Source organism: Haliotis rubra, unplaced genomic scaffold (assembly GCF_003918875.1).
Source record: "Haliotis rubra isolate DU_JTF1 unplaced genomic scaffold, ASM391887v1 Scf1701, whole genome shotgun sequence".
NCBI classification, from domain to species: Eukaryota; Metazoa; Mollusca; class Gastropoda; order Lepetellida; family Haliotidae; genus Haliotis; species Haliotis rubra.
This window is the reverse complement of record NW_025765672.1, coordinates 51874-76474: the sequence shown is the minus strand read 5'-3', so window position 1 is coordinate 76474 and position 24601 is coordinate 51874. Positions and strand designations below refer to the sequence as shown.

The following is a 24601-nucleotide window of genomic DNA, read 5'->3' as shown; positions in this document are numbered from 1 at the left end:
TTTCGAGAATATTTGCGGCAAGTGTGTAAAAATTGGACATCTGAAGTAACATATGGGTGATACACAGTAAACTATGAAACACTAATCGCGGATTGGGCAATTCCGTAAATTACGCACGACATATATACACTTACATCATTTAAAATATCCTTTAAGACGACGAAGGATAACCGACTTCCCTAGTGAGAGAGTCTACATAATATGCTTGGGGTGGTGGGGTAGCCTAGTGGTTAAAGCGTTCGCTCGTCACGCCGAAGGCCCAGGTTCGATTCCCCTCATGGGTACAAAGTGTGAAACCCATTTCTGGTGTCCCCCGCCGTGATGTTGCTGCTACCCCACCGCCCCAAGCTAAAAGCAGCGTGAAAATAAACTCACTCATTCATTCATTATATATGCTTCACTCACGACGAGGGGCAGAAAACAGATTTGATGATGTACAAATCTATCGTTTTTGTTTGCTCGCAATATTCAAACTTTACGAAGATGGAATGGACGCTGGGATATAGGAACATGAAGTGAGAGCATGTTCAATTGAGAGCATGTTCAATTGATTTTGTGTATTTTGGGCTTAATGGCAACTAATGTTCAACTGAATTATATAATGGGACCCTGTAAACGATCAGTGGTCGACGTCAATATAAGGAGTATCCCCCACGGCGTCGTGGTATAACTTGCAACGTCGTCATCAGGGGCGGTAGGGTAGCCCAGAAGTTAAAGCTTTCGCTCGCCATGTCGAAGGTCTGGTTTCGATTCCCCCCATGGGTACAATGTGTGAAGCCCATTTCTGGTGTCCCCTGTAGAGTGAGTGAGTGAGTCAAGATTTACAGTCACAAAGTTTTAAATTCACCATAAATACGTGTAAATTATCTTTAAAAAACTGTCAAAGAAGGACCGTAAAACCAAGTAGAATATCACAGTATCAAGAAATAAACCAGCACCTCTGTCTAAAATTACAAATTAGGACAAGACAGTATACAAATGGGTAATAGATCGTCAACAACTGAAGGTAGATCACCATGCTAGGAACCACGAGGGACTTACAGTACATTTGCTTCCTGCATGGACCCTAGCTGGTTTTACACCATCCCTTCGGATATTTATAAGCGATCGTAGTCAAAACTAGCCAGAGTGAGTGAGTGAGTGAGTGAGTGAGTGAGTGAGTGAGTGAGTGAGTGAGTGCGAGCGAGCGAGCGTGCGTGCGTGCGTGCGTACGTGCGTGCGTTTAAATTACCAGTACGTGCGCGTGCGTGCGTGCGTGCGAATATTGCCCCCAAACCCAAGGTGCTGCATTAAGTATGGAGAACTATACTATTGCATCAGCGAATAAATCTTTACATGTTTTTGTACAAAAATATAGTATTCAAACGGCTTTCGGTAACAGACACATTAAGTGTGTCGTGCAAGGTTAAATTGACAGTTTCACGTTAAGGAAACTAGAAATTCTTTGACGTGTGCTACATTATGTAGCCAGAAATAGGTCGTTATCGTTATCTTCAACCAGCGACAGAAGTGTACATACAGGTAAGTAGCTAGTGTCTGTGAATTTGTCATATTGTCATTACATCCTGGTAATGTATTTCATTTTGGTACTGCGTAAAGTATTGCTTTCACTCAGTACAGGGGGCGGTGGGGTAGCCCAGTGGTTAATACGTTCGCTCGTCACGCCGTAGGCCCGGGTTCGATTCCATACATTGGCACAATGTGTGAAGCCCATTTCTGGTGTACCCCGCCGTGATATTGCTGGAATGTTGCTAAAAGCGGCGTAAAATTAAACTCACTCACTTCTGACAGTAAAAGTTGGAATTTTACAGTAGCAAAGCACAAAATAACACGACCCACAACACGTGACTTTAAATCGCATATCAGAAAGAGACTTTAAACTCAACAGTCAGCCTTTGATTTGTTTATGGCGAGTGTCCTCCGAAAGCAGAATTACCCATTCGGGACCTATAGGTGACCTATTCGGAAATACCTCTTATCATAGTTACTTGATTATGATTCACAAACTATAAAGTCGGAATCGTACAATCGACTGTACTGCTATCACAGACATCTTAGGAATGTGGAGACTTCTATATGGGTGTAGATCAGGGTTTTTGTCGCATTTATTCACAAAGTCACCAGCAATCACACTGATATTCTTTATGGGTGTCATTTGGAAGGAGGGGCGGTTGGGTAGCCCAGTGGTTAAAGCGTTCGCTCGTCACGCCGAAGGCCCGGGTTCGACTCCATACATTGGTACAATGTGTGAAGCCGATTTCTTGTGTCCCCCGCCGTGATATTGCTGGGATATTGCTAAAAGCGGGGTAAAACCCAACTCGCACACTATTTGGATGGAGGACAGGATCCGGACAAGTCTCGTAACAGAGATGTTATCCACTGTTAATGAAGGATGGATCTGATCTAGTGTTTCAGCATCAACAATGATTCGGAAGTTGGCTCTGTTCGTCACGCTGGTATGTGTCACCCTTGCAGCGCCAGTACCAGGTAAGTATTGAAACACTTTCTGCACTTCCATTCTTGAATTAAATAACAAGGCGTTGGCGTCTTTCCCAGACGACTGAGTGAGCGAGTTTAGTTTTACGCCGCTTTCAGCAATATTCCATTATCACTACGGGGGACACCAGAAATGGGCTTCACACATTGTACTCATGTAGGGAATCGAACCAGGGTCTTCGACGTGACGAGCAAAGGCTTTTACCACTGGGCTACCCCATCGGCCCTGGTTACCTTAAAAGGTCCTTATACAAAATGATCTTGTGAGGTCCATCTCTAAATTAGTCATTAACTTTACATACGTAATGAAAGGTCCTTATACAAAATGATCTTGTGAGGTCCATCTCTAAATTAGTCATTAACTTTACATACGTAATGATTGTTTGGTTGGTTTGTTGTTTTACGCCACACTCAGCAATATTGCATCTATATGGCGGCGGTCTGTAAATAATTAAGTCTGGACCAGACAATCCAGTGATCAACAGTATGAACATCAATCTACGAAACTGGGATATGTCACAAACGAAAGAAACAACTCTGTGGATTCACCTAAAAGATCCTAATTTGTTCCATTTTAGATAAGAGTTAACTTATCTCAAAAGGTTTAAACGTTGAAGTTGTTTCTAAGGTCAAACTCAATGACATTGCTTTATCAAACGTTAATACTACGCTGTTGAAATTACCTCGCCCCCACCGCGGTCAACGGTATCCACGGTAACACTTGTGTCAATCACGGTGAATGGTCAATTATCTATAATGAGTTAAAATTTGAAGTCACATTGGCATTATTCCAGCCATATCGAGAAAAATGTTTTTACAATATAATACAATATTTTCAGTTAGTTCAATTTCATTTAAAAATTCAATAATTAAATGTTATTGAACATTACTAAAAGATCCTTAATTGTTTTGGCACTGACATGTTTATCCCTTGTGATAGAAAAATCAATACAGTCAAGCAAGGCATGATTCACTGTGATTCTCTCATCACAAGGGATGCAAGGGATCCTCACCTTTCAATATATATTCCACCAACATCAACGTTTCTTAAGGCATGTTGACAAGTTACATTTTGTTCAGTGGTACTTTATCTTCTCACACAAACTGTATTTTTTTTAAAAATCATCTGTTTTGCAGAAGAAAGGAAAAACTTTAAATATCCGGGTAAAAAGCGACCCATAGGAGGCGACTAACGGGATCGTGTGGTCAGGCTCGTTGACTTGGTTGACACATTTCATCGTATCCCAGTTGCGTAGATTGATACTCATGCTGTTGATCACTGGATTGTGTGGTTCAGACTCGATTATTTACACACAGACGTCGTATAGCTGGAATATTGCTGAGTGCTGCGCTATACAATAAACAAACAAACAGAAGAACATATTGATGTAAATTCCAGTTTCCATCAGGGATGGAAAGTGCTATCGTTGCTAACAGTTTGTTGTCTACCAATTTGAAAAAGACTACAATAATGAAAAATATATCGTCAACTTTTGTCATATTACATTCACTGTTCGATGTGTTATATCTTACATGTATTTGACCGCCTCCATGGTGTAGTGGTTAGAGCGTCCGCCCAGAGAGCGTAAAAGGTCGCGGGTTTGATCCCCGACCGCGTCATACCAAAAGACGTTAAAATATGGTACTTGTTGGTCCCTGCCTGGCGCTCGGCATTAATGGGTACAACAAGGACTGGTAGGCTCGGAGTCAGTATAATGTGTCTGAGTGGGGTATTCATGCATCACTCCGGCATGGTATCTCAGTGGGCTAGCACTATAAAACCAGCTTCAGTCTGGGCTAGTACAAACAGCCGCACATACACATACACACGCATGCGCGTCGTCATATGAGCGAAATATTCTCAAGCGCGACGTAAAACCCAATCTCACCTCACCTCACCTCACCTCACCTCACCTCAATCACATCACATGTATTTTATTTTCTAGACCCAGAAGACATTAACCTACAGGACATCCTGAACAATATGCCGTCATCAGTTCCACTCTGTGATGATCTTGGCGCTTGCAGTAATCCTTTCTTACGACCGATTATAGATAATGGGAGCCTAATTGGCTAGAAAAGAAACATAAACTCATGGGAACATGTGTGTTTTTGTAAACCTTACAGATATCATAAAAGAACATTTTTTGAAATGCCGTTTTGTTTGTTTGGCGTGTTGTGTGACGTCACACTAAGCAGTGATCCGGTGAGATCGGCTTGTAAATAATCAAGTCTGGATATGAGAAACTGGTGATCTTATGGATAACCGAGTCCATTCTGAGAATGCGATTCCTCATTTCATGTCTTCGACCAGCATAGTGAGTAAGTATGATGATGTTACGCCGCTTTTAGCAATATTCCAGCAATATCACGGCGGCAGGATACCAGAAATCGGTTCACACAATGTACATGTACTCAGCTGGGGATTCGAACCCGGGATTTCAGCGTGACGAGCCTCTTCGGCCAGCATAGGTTACTGGGGACCGATACCGAGTCGGCGTCCTCACAGGATGTTGTGAGTGAGTTAAAATTTATAGTCCATCGGACATATTTCAGCCATATCGTGACTAAAAATAGCTCTAAATTCATGATAAGCACATGCAATTTATAAAACCCTGTCAAGATCAAGGAAAATTAAAGAGAGAGAGAGAGAGAGAGAGAGAGAGAGAGAGAGAGAGAGAGAGAGAGAGAGAGAGAGAGAGAGAGAGAGATTGATTTTGCAGATGAAATGAACAAAATATCCAAACCGAAACATGAGTCTCATTAACCTATTCAGACAATGACCTACTTTTCAGCCGATCCGTATTTTCTCGTGTAAAAGTGACAAGAGCCACCACCACTATGGTTACACTGAATTCCAATTCCTTGTTTCATAAGAAAATGGTATTTACAAGTTAATTTTAGTTTTAAACTTTAATAACATCGTTTTTCTATATTTTATGGCGAGGTGTAGGCAGCCTGACCTTAACTAAGACGTCACAGACTGCCCATGTTTGATGAGGTCGTAAAATGATTCACAATGCATCTGGCTCACTGGTTACACCTGTTATGTGTGTTTTGCGCTTATTCAGTGTAGTTCTGTAACGCACAATGTGACTGATATAATATCAATTCCGTATCAGACCGCCAAACATTTCTAGCGGCAGAGCCTCGTTTTGAGATTTCCACGATTTCCAGATTTCCGTCTGTCAGATCACTCTGTACGACAGTGAACGCTGCACGACGCGCGGTAAGACGAAACACAGTCAGCAGGAAACGAGACTGTTGTGTAATCAATGTTTTGACTTGTTCACAGGAAGATTTGGGTTCGAACTGAACGACCCTTGTTTGTCGTAAGAGGCGACTAACTAGATCGGGTGGTCAGGCTCGCTGACTTGGTTGATACATGTCATCGTGTCCCAACTGCGTAGATTAATACTTGTGCTGTTTATCACTGAGATGTATGGTCCAGACTCGATTATTTACATACAGACGTCATATAGGTGGAATATTGCGGAGTTCGTCGTTTAACAATAAACGAACAAACAGAAGAAAACATTGATATAACTTCCAATTTTCATCAGAGTTATAAAGAGATATCGTGAGTTACACTTTGTTGCCTACAATATTACATTACTGACGTAATTACAGAAAGGGAACCACCGGCCTATTATACAAGTAGCACAACAGGTATGTAACACACACAGAGAGTGCATGGGCGGATCCAAATGGGGGGTGGGGTTTGTCAGGGGGTTCGAACCCCCCTTTTGAAAATGACTTAAGACCACATTGAAGATTTTGTTATTGCGTTGCGGAGCCAAGGGGGTTCAGGGGTTCGAACTCTTCCCCCACCTCCCCTTCAAAATTCCTGGACCCGAAAATGGAGTGGCATACTATATTCTTCCTTAGAATTGTATTTGATAACAAAGTCATGATCGGTTAAACAACTTTTTCTTCGTGGCCAAAATTATGAGACAAATCACCAGAGTTGGTTTGTCGATTGCATTTGGTTTTGTTGCAATTATTGGATTTTGTGTTAGTGAGCAATTCATCAGTCTGAAATGAAATCAAACGGACTATAGTTGGGTATCATTAAAAACTTTACCTTTGACATTGCTAATCCACAGGTCAAACATCAAACTTGTTTTATTGATGGAATCCAGTGTAGCTTTAAGATCAACGAAACAACAGTATAGTCTGCCCTTATATAAAGTCAAATATTAGAGACCAGTGTATTTAATACAAATCTATTGTGCTTGAATGAGTTTATAGAGTTCATAATTTTCAAAAGCTTATCAAATTATGATGGCACTACTCCTTTTAAAGGGATATGAAGGTGATACTTCAAAACAGGCCAGATGTTTGTTTTCGTTTTTGTCTGCTATGCCAGCAGCAAACATCATGGGACATAACTCTGATTTTTCGGCGGTGTTGGAATGGAAGAAAAACATGTTTGGTTGGAAATGAAATTAGGGTCGGTGATGAGAAACACGGAAAATAAAAATACTGCCCTAATATAAGCGACGCAGGTAATTTATGTCCCGAAATGTGGTGAATTAAAAAATACTTGTCAGAACAATGTATATCTCCCTAAGTTTAGCTCATGGAAATAGTTATGGTGCGAGGTCATAACCTTAGAATCAGGCCAGCCAATGAGGATACAGGACAACTTTCACGGCACACACTGCTGACAAACAGCGAGTCTGATAATGATTTTTTTTCGGGTAGACTGCCGTATTTCGGTCTCCAAACTGGAACGAACGTCATAGAAAAAGATTGTCAAGCATATGAGAAATCGCTTACTGATTTTGATACCCTATATTTCATCACAATCGGAGTTGATTTAATCAATATTCAAAATACGACTGATAGGAAGTTGTAACGGTGAGTGAGTGAGTTACTTTTTACGCCACACTCAGCAATATCCCAGCTATGTGGCGGCGGTCTGTAAATAATCGGATCTGGACCAGACAACCCAGGGATCAACAGCATGAGCATCGATCTACGCAATTGGGATACGATGACATGTGTCAACCAAGTCAGCGAGCCTGACCACCCGATCCCGTTAGTCGCCTCTTACAACAAGCATGGGTTGCTGAAGATCCATCCTAACCCGGATCTTCACGGGTTAATGTCAAATTGAAAATATTGGATATGGAAATAGTAATGTGGACAGAAAGTGTCTGTTTCTTACAATCAATGTGATGTGAGCAATCTCAACAAATGTCCAAACATTATTTAACGTGAGAGAATGGTAATACGAAGAGCTGATGGAGTGAGTGAGTTGACTTTTACGCCGCACTCAGCTATATTCCAGCTGTATGGTGGCGGTCTGTAAATAATCGAGTCTGGACCAGACAATCCAGAGATCAACAGCATGAGCATCGATCTACGCAATTGGGATACGATAACATGTGTCAACCAAGCTAGCGAGCCTGACCACTCGATCCCGTTAGTCGCCTCTTACGACAAGCATGGGCTTACTGAAGACCAATTCTAACTCGGATCTTCACGGGTAAGAGTTGATGGAAGATGTACAGTGGTATTACCTCTAACGGTTGTTCCCATTGGTTACTGAAGATCAATTCTAACCCGGATCTTCACGGGTTGGAAGTTGTAACAAGTAATGATGTATTATAAATGGAATATTATGAAATGAGCACGAATTATTTTTGTACTAAATCAACAGTCCACTGTAATGTCGATCGAAAACTGCCGCCCAAACTATTTATCTAGTCCGTGGTGCCTATATCAATTGTTCAATGACACCGTGCAACCACAGGCAACACAGTACCCCATCTTACCAATAATAAAAACGACAGAAAAAAGGCCGTTTACAGAACTACACGGCTTGGTGCTATGCACTTTGGCCGACCTATGACGTCACATATGACGTCACGAGTGTAAAAGGTCACGGACTTGCTAGTGGACTATCCATAATGGCCAAAGCTAAGACAGCAGCAACTGTTTTCGCGATTAAAATATAAATAATAATACTTTTGTATTAAAAATTGGGGTACGTTTGTGATGATTTTCTGTTATTGCATTTTTTCTAGTATTCTACTTAAACATACATTTGTAGTTGACTTGATAATACAATATCAAATTGATTTCTATTTTATTTTTTCTCACCGTGCGCTTTTGCATGTACAAGTTTGGTTCTGAACTTGGTTTCAGTGTGGAAATCCATACGCACCAGGATTGAAATCCTGCCAGTTCCTTCTCACAGCACAAAAGTGAATATACATATGTTAAATATTTTATGCATTTTCAAATGTCGTGACTGATGGAAATGTGAGTGAGTGAAGTTAAAGTTAACGCAAACCAATTATATGGTGAGTGTGAGTGAGTGTAGTTCATCTTTATATGACGGCGGTCGATAATTATCGAGCCTGGACCAGACAATCCAGTGATCAACAACTTGAGCATCGATCTACGCAATTCGGATACGATGACATGTGTGAACCAAGTTAGTCGCCTGTTACGACAAGCATGGGTTACCGAAGGTCAATTCTAACCCGGATCTTCAATTACAACCCGGTTACCAATTATATGGGAACAAAACACATGTCACTTCTTTATCTATAGGGAGTGGAGCTATTATATAAACAATACATACCCCGGAGCCTCAAAACTCAGTGGTGGATGTCTGACAGGTATGGTTCTTTTGCATCACATATTCAAATATTAAAAATAACATTTATCAGAGATGGTGCATTTGTAATGTATCCTCAAAGGACAAGGTAGGTTTTGTGTAAACAGAACAAAAGGACATTATGTAATGTGTACCAATTACATTTATCTTACCTTCATGTGAAATACTTTAATTTCATTGGTCAATGACGCTTTAACAAGTTTCCGTGTCACCCCTCCCAGGAGGTTGACAACTGGAAAAAAATATTACCCGCTGCCACGGTAACCGCCAAACACTCCGCCGAGAAGCTGTATCGCTAACAATCGTATGACGTCATAATATGACGCATGCAGTGATCGGTTTTCGAAAACCGTTCGATCAGCTGTTTTTGAGTTCACTTTGTACAGATTTATTTTACCGACTTTCACTGCTAGATTTAAACTATTTTGTACATATTGTACATTTTTATAGCAGTTTTAAGCTTGTCAGAATATGTTTCACTCATTTTAAAAATCTAGTCGAGAGGCAGACGCCATTTTGTTTACATGTCATATAGTCGGTAGCGATCTTTAACATAAAATAAAATGATATTTTGTACATTTAACATGGCGGTAAGATAAATACGTTGTATGCTTCTCCCTCGGGTAATACGGTCTGATGTACGCCTTTTTGTAGCAGTGTCATATCCCTCGCCTACCGGCTCGGGTGGCACTGTTACAAAGAGTCGGACATCAAACCGTATTACCCTCGAGAGAAGCATGCAACTTATAGTGTTTGTAACTGAATGGTTGGGGCATGAATGTAAGTCTTGCGTAATAACACAGAGGGGTCTATGCAATGTTTTCCAAACATTTAGCCACTATGAGTGTGAGTGAGTGAGTTGAGTTTAACGCTGCTCTTTTGGCAGTATTCCAGTTATTTCAATGGAGGGAAGCTGGTCTCGGATGTGTACCACTTTGTATGAGTGAGTGAATGAGTGAATTTTTAATTCCCCAACACACAACGGAACTAATGTATAATTGTGAATATTGCCTTTGCTTCCAGCACAATGAAAGTTCTCATACTGATCGTTCTTGTTTTGTCACTGGTTGTCTTGGCAACAACAGCTCCTGCCATGGGTAAGTGTGAAATAGCATACACCAATATCTGCCAGTATAAAAAGAGTCTGGGCCAGGCAATCAGGGTATTTACTAGGGGTGACAATTGAGGGGGGAACAACTATTGCAACATACTATTGCGATAGGCGATTGTCTATTGCGACCAACTATTGCAATACTATTGCAGTAGTTTTTTTTCTCCTTAAATTGTCTCATTTGAAGTCATTTCCCAAATGAATGTATAGTTCATATGAAATAGAAACAAGTTCATATAGTTTCAGTCTCTTTTAATAACTGACAAGAAACTTTAAACCCAGATCAAATAAACAGTTAAAACATAACAGGGGCGGATAATTCTAAATCAAAGCGAACGAATCTGGTACTTCCTGTATTTTACGCTGCGCATTTATCAACGGAGGTCAGTTACTAAACTATCGATTGTCACACATTACTATCGATGCATCGATAATTTTTAGTTTCTACAATCGATTGCTATCGGAAACTCAACAATTGCAATTCATCGATAGTTCGATACATCGGTACAGCCCTACACTAAATATGTTAATATTATAGCCTAGGTTTAGTAAGTGAGTGAGTGGGTGAGTTTAGTTTTACGCCGCACTTAGCAATATTCTGCGCATTTGGAAACCGATGACATGTGTCAACCAAGTCAGCGTTAGTGTCATCCCGTTAGTCACCCCTTACAACATGAAGACGAAGAAGAAGAAGAAGAAGAAGAAGAAGAAGAAGAAGAAAGAAGAAGAAGAAGAAGAAGAAGAAGAAAATATATTCATTTGTGTGTCACATGTCATATATAAAACATACATAAACTTTAAAACATTCAATAAAATATAACATCCGGCCATATGGCCTATGAGACACAAGGCACTATATTATATCTAAAACAGATAGTAGTAAATAAAATATCACAGCTTTGTAAGCAACGATGGAGTGTGGTATATATATTTAATTACATGACTACAAACTGCGTTTACAAATAGTTACCAAGAAGAAAGAGTGTTATAATTTGTGTGTAACATGTTGTACCATAAGACCCTTAATATAACATCTGGCCTGTGAGACACAAGCCACTACATTCTACCTAAAACAGAATAGAATCTCACAATTCTCTAAGCAACAGTGGAGTGTGGTATATTTAATTACATGACTACAAAGTGCGTTTACGTCTATTAAACATTTTAGTAACTAATGCAGCTAAGGGTTTTATTAATTTAACATTACCTAGCATATATTTGGCCTGGTCGGAAGGTGGAAAGAGAAAAACAAAACAAAAACAAAACACAAACAAAAAAACAACAACAAAACTACATGCATGGGTTACTGAAGGTCAATATTCTAACCCGGACTTTCACGGGTCAGGTTTAGTAACCTTAAGCTTTTGATAATCATGTAAACATGCATTAAATGTCACAATGACGGTTTTACTGTGTAACCTTCCATCTGACGGAATAATGCAGGACACACCATGCTGACAGTGGCAGTCAGGTTCACGTAGTTTCCATATTACAGGTTAATGGCACAATCAAAAATAGTTGTTGTTTTTTTAAAAATCATTTTTATTTCATTTCAATTCTCAAATAATTTACATATGGCATAAAAGGCAATATATATATGACACCATTGGGGCTTTATAGGATTATAACAGAAATAGTATTTAGTGACCGCAAACAACCCCAATGTTATATCTTAGTGTAGGTGTATCAAAATGTGTGATTGAACTGGAACCATATTGCCTTTTGGCGAATGTTTTCTGCTTGGATTCAAACCTGTATTATTTATTATTTATTAATATATATTAGGACAGCGCCAATATTCAGCTCAGCTGCGCTGCTCAAAGGCGCTTTAATTTTCCCTCGATCATTGGATGTCAATCTCTAACGGCACATTGTATTTTCAATCTCAACTCCCTGGGGATCATACAACCCTTGCAGTCATTGGGCGCACCGAGTTAATGTGGGTTTCCAGTGTTTGTTTGCTATACAATGATTTAGTGATAACTTTCTTTGATCCCGTAGTTTATTTATAGTTGTCGAGCATAGTTGCACAATTATTAAGCAATATTACCTTACCAACCTTGATTTGGTATTAGTGAGTGAGTGGGTGAGTTTAGTTTTATGCCGCGCTCAGCAATATTCCAGCTATATGACGGTGGTCTGTATCTAGCGAGTCTGGACCAGGCAATCCAGTGATCAACAGCATGAGCATCGATCTGCGCAATTGGGAACCGATGACATGCGTCAACCAAGCCAGCGAGCCTGACCACCCGATCCCGTTAGTCGCCTCTTACGACAAGCATGGGTTACTGAAGGTTCATTCTAACCCGGACCTTCACGGGTCAAACATTCTAAAAATAGTATTGTGACGATATATAAAACATAGAATTTCAATATCTCTGATGATATTTAATAGGGCTGCGCAATATAACCGGTTTACCGGTATTTACCTGTTCAGACATGAAAACGATACGTATTGCGATACGCTGATCGAAAACCGGTATTTTGACATGCATTCGGAAAACTTCGTAACACTCGGAAATCTTCGTATATTTCCGTTTTTTGAATTGTTCTTTTCCCTGTTTCATTAGTGCCAAATGTTACTTACATTTTTATTTTGTCATGATGAAAAGTTTTATAAAAGGTTAATCAATCATAGTGATTTTGTTGTGTTTTTGCTTTATAATCAATCATTAACTCGATTATAAGTAGTTTTTGTTAAAAAAATAATCCTTGCAATATATTGCAATACATATCGCAATGTATGCTTCCGCATCGCAATATATCGCAATATGAAAATTCTCTGCAATACCCACCCCTAATATTTAAGGTTAAAAGAGAAAGAGTACAGTACCTTATTTGAATGTATGTTCTCATAATTGACCAAACATTGTTTCCAGAGAGAAGCTTTTGGGCGACATTATCGACAAGGTGGTACCTCACCCGGATTGTAAAACTATCACCTGTCTTGTGCCACCATGCCCGTGTCTCATTTTGGGATGACCTGATATACAAGGCAATTAAACGTAATACGACTCTTACGTGTTACAGCTCATTCCGTTTTCTTTTGTTTTTGTCTCAAATTTATTATTTTATGTTTTTGTTGTTTACCCTTTTCACGAAAGGGGCGGTTGGGTAGCCTAGTGGATAAAGCGTTCGCTCGTCACGCAGAAGAGCCAGATTTGATTCCCCACATGGATACATTGTGTGAAGCCAATTTCTTGTGTCCCCCGCTGTGATATTGCTGAAATAATTCTAAAAAAGCGGAATAAAACTAAACTCACTAAGTCACATTTTTAATAAATAATTTAATTTCATAATTATGGTGCCCTTCATGTCCGATACCCGTGAAGGTCCGGGTTAGAATGAACCTTCAGTAACCCATCCTTGTCGTAAGGGGCGACTAACGGGATCGGGTGGTCAGGCTCAATGGCTTGGTTGACACATGTCATCGGTTCCCAATTGCTCAGATCGATGCTCATGCTATTGATCACTGGATTGTTTGGTCCAGGCTCGATTATTTACAGACCGCCGCCATATAGCTGGAATATTGCTTTGTGTGGCATAAAACTGAACTCACTCATGTCCGAAGAAAGTTTTTCGAAATCCTTTTCACTTATTCCTTATGTTAACGTAACTGAGTTGTATTGCTGGTGCCCTTCATGCATTGTGAAATGTTTTAATTGGAGTGAGTTCAAAATTGACGTCGTATCGGCATTTTTCAGCCATATTGCGACGTTATATTTGGACCTACTCCTTGGTCCCACCGGGCATTATAACAATTACATAAATCTGGTTTGGATTTTGTTGTTTAACGCCGCACTCAGCAACATTCCAGCTATAATTGTTTGTGAATAATTGAAACTGGACAAGACGCCATTAAACAAGTCAAATCGTCTGAGAATCCGACCATAAAACTCACTTCATGTGACAGTGAGTGCATATTTACGCTACAACCTAACATAAACAGCCTTCCATCTTTACCACGAGGTAAAGTACCATTTAAGTGTAAGGGGAAATTAAATATATCTATATCAAAATGTTTGCAAACAGTTCGATCTTGATTTTTGTGAGCAAGGGTGCCATTTGAGGGAACTTTACTATCATCATCTTTGCCATAGCCATTCTGTCTTGGAAATGAATAGGGAATTGTGTATTCAAACAGTAAATACTCATTTGTATTACCAGCACACAGACCCGTGAAGATCCAGGTTAGAATTGATCTCAGTAACCCATCCGTGCCGTAAGAGGCGACTAACGGGATCGGTTGGTCAAGCTCGCTGACTTGGTTGACACATGTCATTGTATCCCGATTGCGTAGAACGATGCTGTTGATCATTGGATTGTCTGGTCCAGACTCGATTATTTACAGACCACCGCCATACAGCTGGAATATTGCTGAGTGCGGCGTAAAACTAAACTTACTTAACCTTACAGAAAGACTAATGTATGGTCTTGCATTGAAACTCATTGAAATGATTCATAGAATGTTTTAGAAAATGAGATATGACGGCCAATGGAACATTTGAGAAATGAACGTACAACATAAGAAAGATATCCCTCAGCAAATTTACCCGGTCCGGTGATGGGAAACAGGAAACAATCTCATCATGTCGACTTTGAAGAGGTTCCTCTCTGATAAGCACCAGGAATGAGTGTTTCTTGTTAAACACCCCTTGCGACACTATCCCTGCTATATGGTGTCTTCCTGTAAATAGTTTTAACAAGACCAAATAGTGTTTTCATATTATGAACAAAGTTCACAGAACTTCAACTGATCTATTTAGTCTCCTGGTATAATATCAGCGAGTTATTGGGGCGGTGTGGTAAGCATTCGCTCGTCACGCCCAAGACCTGAGTTCAATTCCCCATTTGGTGTACAATGTGTGAAGCCCATTCCTTGTGTACCCCCGTTGGATATTGCTGGGATATTGCTAAAAGCATCGTAAATCGAAACTGATCCAGTGCGTTTTTTTGGTTTAAATTATACTTCAATAATATCTTGTGAATACGAGATATAACATGCATCAACCAAATCACCAGGCCTGTTTATCTCCTCACACGACGCACAAGACAATTCTGGAGACAATTCGAATTTGGATCTGGGAAAGTATGAAGTCTTTGAAACAACACTATGAGAAAGCAACTAGAATAAAACCTCACGTAACATCTGTAGTCAATCCATGTTATGTGCAAGTAAAATCACTGATCATCTCCATCATCTACAGTCAGCGTTGGGTATTAGTGCTACACTGCGGCATGGTATCTCTGTGAGCTGGCACTATAAAACCAGCTTAAGTCTGGGCTAGTAAAAACAGCCACGCATACACTGACTGACTGACCGAGTTTGGTTTTACGCCACTTTTAGCAATATTCCAGCAACATCACGGCGGGGGACACCCGAAATGGGCTTCACACATTGTAACCATGTGGGGATTCGAACCCGGGTTTTCGGTGTGACGAGCGAACGCTTTAACCATTAGGCTACCCCACCGCCCCCACGCATACACACAGATGACGTTGTCATATAAGCGACTTTTTCTTAAGTATGACGTTAAACCCAATTTCACCTCACCTCACCTCACCTCACCTCACCTCAAGCAAAAACAATTTTACAGTCTGTTTGACGAGAAAGTTTCCCGATGAATTGCTAAATATATCAGATGAATTGCTAAAAATATATCAGTTTAGCTAAGAAAAAGGTTTAACAAAGAATATATTACGAGGAAAACAAGATGTTCGCTGATCGAATAACCTATAACTTCCAACCACCTTTTTCAGCTATTAGAAATTGTCATGCATCACAGAAAAATCAAGTTGTTTAACAAACTATTATTATATATCGCAATATGAAAATTCTCTGCAATAATCATTATTATAAATATGATTGTTGACAGTTGGCGCGTTGGCATCTGATGCACGGGCATTTCGTGATAACTGCTGTGTGCCGATGACGAAATGAAGTTCACAGTACAGACAAAAAGTTGATAATTAAAGTGTAAGATTTCTTTCGCGCTGAGGCGGAAAGGGGGAGGCCGTTTTATGCCATCGATAGATATATTAAAAGTGCATCCAAGGCATTGGGAGTTTCTACACGGGCATTGAAACATATAATACAGAAGAGAGACAGTGTTGTCGCCACAACGCATGTAGGGGGCATGTCAAAAGCATCAAAGGTTAATAAATTAGACAACTTCCAGAAGAACCAGGTCAGACAGGCAATCACTAAACTGTACTCAGAAAACAAATACATGTCATTAAAAGTATTACAGAAACACTTTGAAAACCAAAACAATTTGTCAGTAACGAAATACACACTATGGCGACTCTTTCGGGTATAGGTACAAAAGATAGCAGGAGAGAACAGGAGAGTATTGTGCGAACGATCAGATATCGTACGTTTGAGAAAGCATTTTCTCAGGACTATCCAGAAAAAAACGTGATGCAGGGTATGAGCCGGTGTATCTTGACGAGACTTGGGTAAATGCGTCTCATACCGCCAGCAGTCAATGGGTACCCGATGGGAATAAGACATCACGGTGGAAACTGCCGCTGGGGAAGGGGGAAAGATTGATTATTTCCCATGCTGGATGCGCCAGCCAGGGCTTCCTACCTGGTTGTGATCTGGTGTTCAGAGCCAAGGCCAAAGACAATAGGGACTACCATACAGAGATGAATGGAGACGTTTTCTTCGAGTGGGTTCAAAATAAGTTACTTCCAACTTTGCCAAGTAAGTCCCTAAAAGTCATGGACAATGCGTTATACCACAGCGTGCAGGATCCAAACAGCAAAACTCCGCCGTCTAACAATCACAAGGGCGATATAACTGCTTGGCTAGAAACATTCAACATCCCGTATCCGTCGAAAGCAACGAAGCCTCAGCTGTAGGCAATCATCAAAACCCACAAACAAGACCCGTATACAAAGTAGACACTTACATTAAGAGTTAAGGTCATGAAATATTGCGGCTACCACCATATCATTGTGACCTAAATCCAACCGAGATGATATGGGGTATTTTAAAAGGTGACGTTGCAAGATCAAATACCACGTTTAAATTATGTGAGGTTGAGGCCTTGGTGACCGACTCGCGGGGGTAGAATCACTGTTGACATCTGGCAACACTGTGTAACTAAGGTTGTCAATGAAATTGTAGCAGGCTGCTGGTCTCGTGATGGTCTCCAACTGTCGCACCAATTGTTCTTTCCATCAGCTCTGGCTGTGATGCCACTGATGGCGAAGTCACAGATCATTCAGAATAGATTTTGAGACGCTCCCCTCCGCACCATTCACTGGAGTTTGTTCATATTTGACACCAAACTTCATCTGGTGAATGTGCAGGGTCTAGTCGAATTTTGTGACCTTCACTTAATTTTCAAGGCCACGATGACACTTTGAAGATTTCAGCATGTTAACCTGCATGTTAAACTTGTCCGCGAGATATATCAATAACCAATCACTAGATTTCATCATATTTAAAACCAGGCTTCATATAGGAAAGGTGCGGGGCCCAGTCGAGTTTGGAGACCTTCACGTTATGTTCAAGGTCACAGCGACACTTTGAAGATTTCAGTATGTTAAGATTGTCAGAAAGATAACTCAAGAACGGTTCACTATATCTTCTTCATAGACTTTCAAGACTTTTCTTGAATGTTTTTGTATAAGCAATTTCTCTATTACTATTTTTTGCATATTTCATACACCATGACATTCATGTCAAGGTCAAAGTGAGTTTTGAAAATATTTGTGTGTTTGAACAGCTACATATCAAGATATCAAGAAAGGTTGACTGCTCATGTTTTTGTTGATATTTAAGTTCATCTTAAACTACGACCTTCACTTTCATTACTCTTTAAGTTTGATTTGATAATTTGCAGCGACAACTGTGACAACTGCTTGTTGATGACATCATCCATGTAAGCTTCGACACAATAAAGACCAGATGTGACATTGTGGACGAGTCTCTGGAATGTTGCTGGTTCGTTCTTCGGACCAAACGGCATCACTTTGTATTGATAAGTCAATCTGGTGTAGCGAATGCCGATATTTTCTTTGCAAGGTCTGTGAGTGGAATCTGCCAGAAGCCCTTCAATAAGTCAAACTTACTTATATATCTAGCTTGACCAATGCAATCAATGCAATCGTCCACTCTCGGAATTGGATAAGAATCAGTTTGTGAGACTTCAGCTTTCATGTCAGCACAGCACCGCCAACCACCTCCACCACTCTTCGGCACAAGAACACATGGTGAACTCTACAGACTGTCACTGGGTTCAATAATGTCATTGTCAAGCATGTATTTCACGTCTTTCCGCAAAATTTCACGTTTCACTGGATTCATACGATATGGATGTTGTTTTACAGGCACAACATCACCTACATCTTTATCAAGGCTAACAACATTAGTTCGGCCCGGCACATCAGGAAAAAAATGAGAGAACTCATGAATCAAATCTGACATTTGAACTTTCTGCTAAAGGGATATGTCATCAAGGTGAGCTAACACATCAGAATTTCTTAACTTTGGTGAAACATTATCACTAAGGTCATCAAACCTCATATTGCTAACACCATCATCAATGTTGTCAACATGTTCACCATTGTCTTTAGTACAATCAGTAACTGGAGAGAGTGTGGCAATTCAATTGACCTGTTTGGTTTCTAACCTGTCATGGTATTTCTTAATCATGTTTACATGACACAACCTCTTTTTGCTTAGGCGGCCAGGCGTCAGGACAACATAGTCTGTGTCGCTAACCTTTTAGTCAACAACATATGTACCTTGATATCTAGCTCTCAGTGGTTGACCAGAAATGGGACGTAAGACTAACACTCTAGCCAGGTAATCAACAAACGTGTGCAGTGAAATTTCAATTTCACACGTGCAACTCGCACAATTGGCTGTTCTACCAGCAAGTGGTCCCCCCTTGTAAGAAATGGCGAAATGTGAAAAGAAAATAATGATCGTATGTTAAACAACATTTTTATTCGGGTGTCTAAAATTATGATACGTATCATCAGAGTTGGTCTGTCGATTTCATGGGACTGTGCAAAATTTGGTTTTCTTGTAATTATTAGATTTTGTGTTAGTGAGCAATTCGTCGGTCCAATATGAAATCAAACGGACTATATCACCGAAGCACTTTTACATGTGTATCGTATTCCTGGTTTTGGGTGTGTGTTTTTTTATTCATTTCTTTTAATGAAGTGAACCTCTTTGATACAACTAAATATTTGTAAAAGAGATATTCTAACTTACTTATAACCAGCTCCTCACCTTATATATCCAAATGTATAGTTCTAAATAGGGCTTAAGAATCACAAATGGTATTTGCTTTATTGAATATGCAAATAAAATAATCTTTTTTCAGCTGCATTAAATTCCAAAGCGGATACTCAAAAATGAGTTTACAATATTTCTGAAACTGAACATTTGTGTAACCTTGCTGCCATACCCCTGGTAGAATATTAAAATGAATATGCTGAAAAAAATATGAATGAACCCCGGGGATGTGAAATTAATGCCCAATGTTAAAGATTAAAGTTGATCAGTTATATGTAGATATTAAATTATTGTTTTGAAACTCGTAGGGATTAATAATCATACGTGCATTTCCTAAAAAAATGGGAAGCGCACGTACAATCTCCAAAACAAGCCCGCCAAATCGTCAGAAATACGCTCAACTGGACCCATGAGAGCCGTTATGCCAACAAACGCACGTGCTTGTATTTGAATCTCTCACCGTCAATCGCATGATTCTTATCACAAACTTCACAATAGGCAACACAATTCTGTTAGCTACGTTCATTGTACTTTCAATAAGTCGATATATATTTTTCATGATTTTTTAAAAACGACATAATTTGGTTTACTTAAATAAGTTGTAATGTTAAACATGAAATCAGTGATTAGAGATCAATAGCAGTACAACTGCATCACAAAAGGTTATTCCCCGATTTTCCAATATAACAATTTCCAAACACGACGTCGGCCTCGACGTCGTGGCTAACGTCACCATCGACGTCGTGGACGACGTCGATTTTGTATTTTGTCGTAGATCATTCTTGTGTATTTCTGCACGACGTCGTTGGCGACGTAGTCTTTTTTATGCGACGTCGTGGGCGACGTCCACGACGTAGTTCCTTTTTTACGCGTCATGCGATGGCAATTATAGTACACCATAGATTCTTGATGATAAATAGAATCTCACCCTCGTGTCTTCTGATATCAAATATATCAACACTCATTGATCAAAGTGAAAATATCGGACATTTGTTACTTTATCAACTCGTGGTGATATATTTGATATCAAAAGACACTCGGGTGAGATACTCTATATACCAAGCGGCTTAAATTATTACTCAGATCGTTACATTTATCCCTAATTTGACTTAATATGCAATGGGCGTTTCTGTGGTTGCGTATTTGTGTATGTTTGTGACTGTGCTTGATTTTCTTCTATGCAGTAATTTGAAACTATACTGTTTATGAATTTCTGTTTACATGTAATATAATATTGAAATAGTTAAAAATACTGAAACACTTACATTGTCTCATAGTAATTGGTTTTATTCTTCAATAAAGAAGTACACAGTAATGATGCATTGTGGAACTATGTTGAAAGTATTGCGACGCTGCTGTCATGAATATATCTAAAAGAAAGTCCTGAAGGTGGTTTAAGCAATTACTGATGTCTTCAGTGATAACAACATGTGAAGATAAAATCTCACAAGCACAATTTAAGGCGAGCTATAAGTAAAATGCAACCAATAACAGAAAGGCAGTTACTGCTGGTTAATGGTTCCAGCCACCAGCTGAGTGTGTGGGATACTGCCTAAAACAGCTTTACCGCGGGATATGGTTACAGGACTTAGAGGAAACATTGGTTGGCGGCTGTGATGATATGGGTGATCTTGAGATCAGGTGTCATTGCTTTAAGTTGGCTTCCGCATTGATACAATTGTTGGGGCAAAGATAATTCTCCCCGAGTTAGTGGAAACTGCGACACAGGGAAATCGTATCCGCAAACTATGCCACAATGCCCTGTTTAAAGATAACCGGATTCTTGACTCGGGGACAGACATATTCTCAACATATTCTTAACTGCCACACACTGTGTTTCTAACTTAACTGGTTCTCGCTCTCATGTTTACAGAGCCCAGAGTGTTTTACATTTACGCCAGAACAAGCTAAAGTTTATTTTCGTCATACCTATTTAATTAGGCTGATTATATTTATGGTTGTATAGTAACATGAATGCACCAACATACTCTGTCACCTAGTCACAAAACAGTAAACAAGAATTGATTATTATTTTGTTTATAACTGTCCAAACATTTGAGTGCTGTTTCTCGAAATGTGCCTGTGTGGTTATAAGTTGTTCTGGCTCTACCCCCTCGATAATGCCATGAGGGATTTAATTACTCAGAATTATTTTTATCCAAGCACCGCAATCATTACGCAAGTTCTGATTGGTTTGTCGTATTTTATCTCATATCATCTAGGGGGGACGAGTCTTCTTGGAGGTTACGGAAAGGGACGAGTGGTGACGAATGCGTCCCAAACCCGTGCGATAACGTGCGTCAGTAACAGCAAGTGTGGAGCCAAATAATCTATGTGGCGTAGCCAGAACACTGCGTTGGGAGGAGCGTAAATGTTCCTCCGTCCGAAGGGGTTCTGCCATGAATCTACAGCAATGGAAACGAGTGTTAAACCTCGACGAATTTAGTTAGTGGTATAACTGGAACAAATCACATTTGGCAATAACATCATTCCTGACTGATGCCTGCGTGCAGAATGACAAATTGAAGAGATTAACTCTTTTCCGGTACCTATGCAAAACCCGTGAATATCCGGGTTAGAATCTGTCCTTAGTAACCCATGCTTGTCGTAAGAGGCGATTGCGCAGATCGATCCTCATGATGTTGATCACTGGATTGTCTGATCCAGACTCGATTATTTACAGACCGCCGCCATATAGCTGGAATATTGCTAAGTGCGGCGTAAAACTACACTCACTTTAAAGGACGGAAACTTTAAAACATGGAGTATTTATTTTATTTTCAAATTCTAAACCATTGTGTAGTCTCAATTGGTTAATGTGCCCAAATGACAAGTGTTTAAATAACGCTGACAAATGACTGGTCGTTAATAGGTTATTGAACTCCGCCACAGTATGAAATATAACGTGTAGAAATTAACATGAGGGGCAAAAGAAATGTCTCATTTGTCTGCACGTGACGGATGTCAAAGACTGAGAGGATATTAAGGCAGCTTTGACATGATGAGCAGGAACGAAAGAGCGATGCTCGTGGTGTTATATACCCGACAGAGTACCTCATGACCATGAAAGTCATCCATAATGTATAAAACATGTGTTCCGACCACTGGTATTGTCTCACAGAAAGTGATACAATATTGTCATACGAATGAGTCTTTAGAGGTAATTGAACATTCCTTTTGTGACCAAAAAACTCTTCCATAATGTCTGAAAAGAGACAGTCTAACATTATGGACACGTGACTAAATCGGCTTGTGTCCATTTTCAAATAAGCGGAACCGGAGGAATGACAGATGAATGGTAACAATAACCACACAATGGGTAAGTGGATATCCCCTCTGTGTAGGGCTTAATTAACCGGTAATGGAAAAGCAACCCCACAATGTTGTAAAACCATAACAGATTGTAGTAGTGGGGAGGAATCGCTTCAACTGCCACGCCTTTAAACAAATGATAGCAATCTTACCACAGACATATAACGATTGCGTCGGGGTCTGAATGAGCAAGTTGGGGTTATCGAATAACAAGTAATGAATAAAGGAAATTCGTTGAATACGAAAGTAGTGACAGGACTTGCAGCTGACAACGTGAGGTCACGGGGGCAATGATACAATTGTGAGAGAATAATCTCATGACAAGCGAAAGAATTCGTTAAATGGAAAACTAAGGACAACCAGTGGATTATACTTCTTGACTCTGCGAAGAAGTAAAATAAACACCAGAAATTCTGTCGATATGATGAGGAAAACATCCATTGAAATAGTTGATTTAATCAAAGACACAACAGATTTTGAGGGATTGTTCGGAGGGGTGGTTGCGTGGTGTGGCTCCAATCTGTCAAACCGTTAGTGTCCCTTGTATGGTGATCAACCTTCAGTTGTTGATGTGATGATCTATAGCCCTTTTTTTATATTGTACTGTTGTCTCTCGTGATATATTTTTATGATAGCGTACTAGTTTTAAATTAAGAGCTGTGATATTCTAGTAGTTTTACTGTCCTTCGGTGACAGGTTTATATTTTCTCAATTTATTGTTTGTATATTGATATCAATTAAATTGTTGTTGTGACTGCATGAGATATTGCCGATGTGACGTTAAATATTAACTCACTCACCCACTAAGAGCTGTGATATTCTAGTATTTTTACTGTCCTACGATGACAGGTTTTTAAGTTCTAAATTGATTTATTTTAATATTGCTTTAAATTAAATTCTTCTCGTCACGATATGGCTGCAATATTGCCGATTTGACGTTACATATTAACTCACTCACCCACTCACTCCATTAAACTATTTTTCATACGCTGGGAAATAAGGAGTAAATCAACTTGAAATATTTTGTCCAGTTTACGAATCGAAAACTTTATCATCGATTAATAAATGTGGAATTTTGAAAGCGGAATCTTCTAAAAGAAGCTGTAAAGTGTGGAATGGACGACGAATTGAAAAATTCGGATGGGTGGATATAATTTTGAAGCGTCGATTTTTCTCACAGTTGAGACTTCTCATGTCCATGTCGAATTCATCCAGTTTCAACGCACAGTGGCAAAGGATGTTAAATATACCAATCTGACAAGCGGGACGCTTCTCAATGCGACCCTTGCAAGTTAATATAATGGTTTTTATGCCACTGAGAAGAACATGGCCTGGTTCGATTTCGAGAGCCATCGAACGAAGCCCGTTTAATTTAGATTTAACATCACACAAGGATTTAATTCCTGTTGCGTCCTGATGAAACAAAGCAAGTGAACAGGGGAAAACAGTGTTAGGTTTGGGGCTAAGAAACATTGGACAATGTTTTTCATGTTCACCAAAACATGTTTGAAAATCCCTAATAAAAAATCAATATATGATCTTTCGCTTCCGAAACTGCCAAATAATTAGGAAAATTCATAACCTGAGTGACATGTGAACTTGATTGATTAATTGGCAAGCCAAATTAATTAATTCAATATACATCAAGGAGAGTCGAATGAGTCCGGATAGAGACAATGAGACAAATTTAAAATTGAATCTCCAGTTCTAGAACAATGAACAGTGCGTTCCTGATAATAATAGCCTGGATATTTATGAGCAACGTGAAACAACGGATATTCTGAAT

General features: G+C 39.6%; 1 protein-coding gene and 1 long non-coding RNA gene across 2 annotated transcripts in view; both read left to right on the top strand.

Annotated features, from left to right (window-relative positions):
- Nucleotides 1-1394: 1394 nt before the first annotated feature.
- LOC124272564 overlaps nt 1395-24601 on the top strand; it is a 71451-nt gene continuing 48244 nt past the window's right edge. The window contains exons 1-2 of the mRNA XM_046707774.1: nt 1395-1521; nt 2408-2487. Of these exons, the coding sequence (XP_046563730.1) occupies nt 2424-2487 (64 nt within the window). The 5' untranslated portion in view covers nt 1395-1521; nt 2408-2423. The remainder of the gene's footprint in view (nt 1522-2407; nt 2488-24601) is intronic.
- On the top strand, nt 9049-13278 carry LOC124272566. Its single transcript, XR_006897354.1, has 3 exons — nt 9049-9131; nt 10154-10227; nt 13121-13278. It is a non-coding gene; the product is annotated as an uncharacterized LOC124272566 (long non-coding RNA).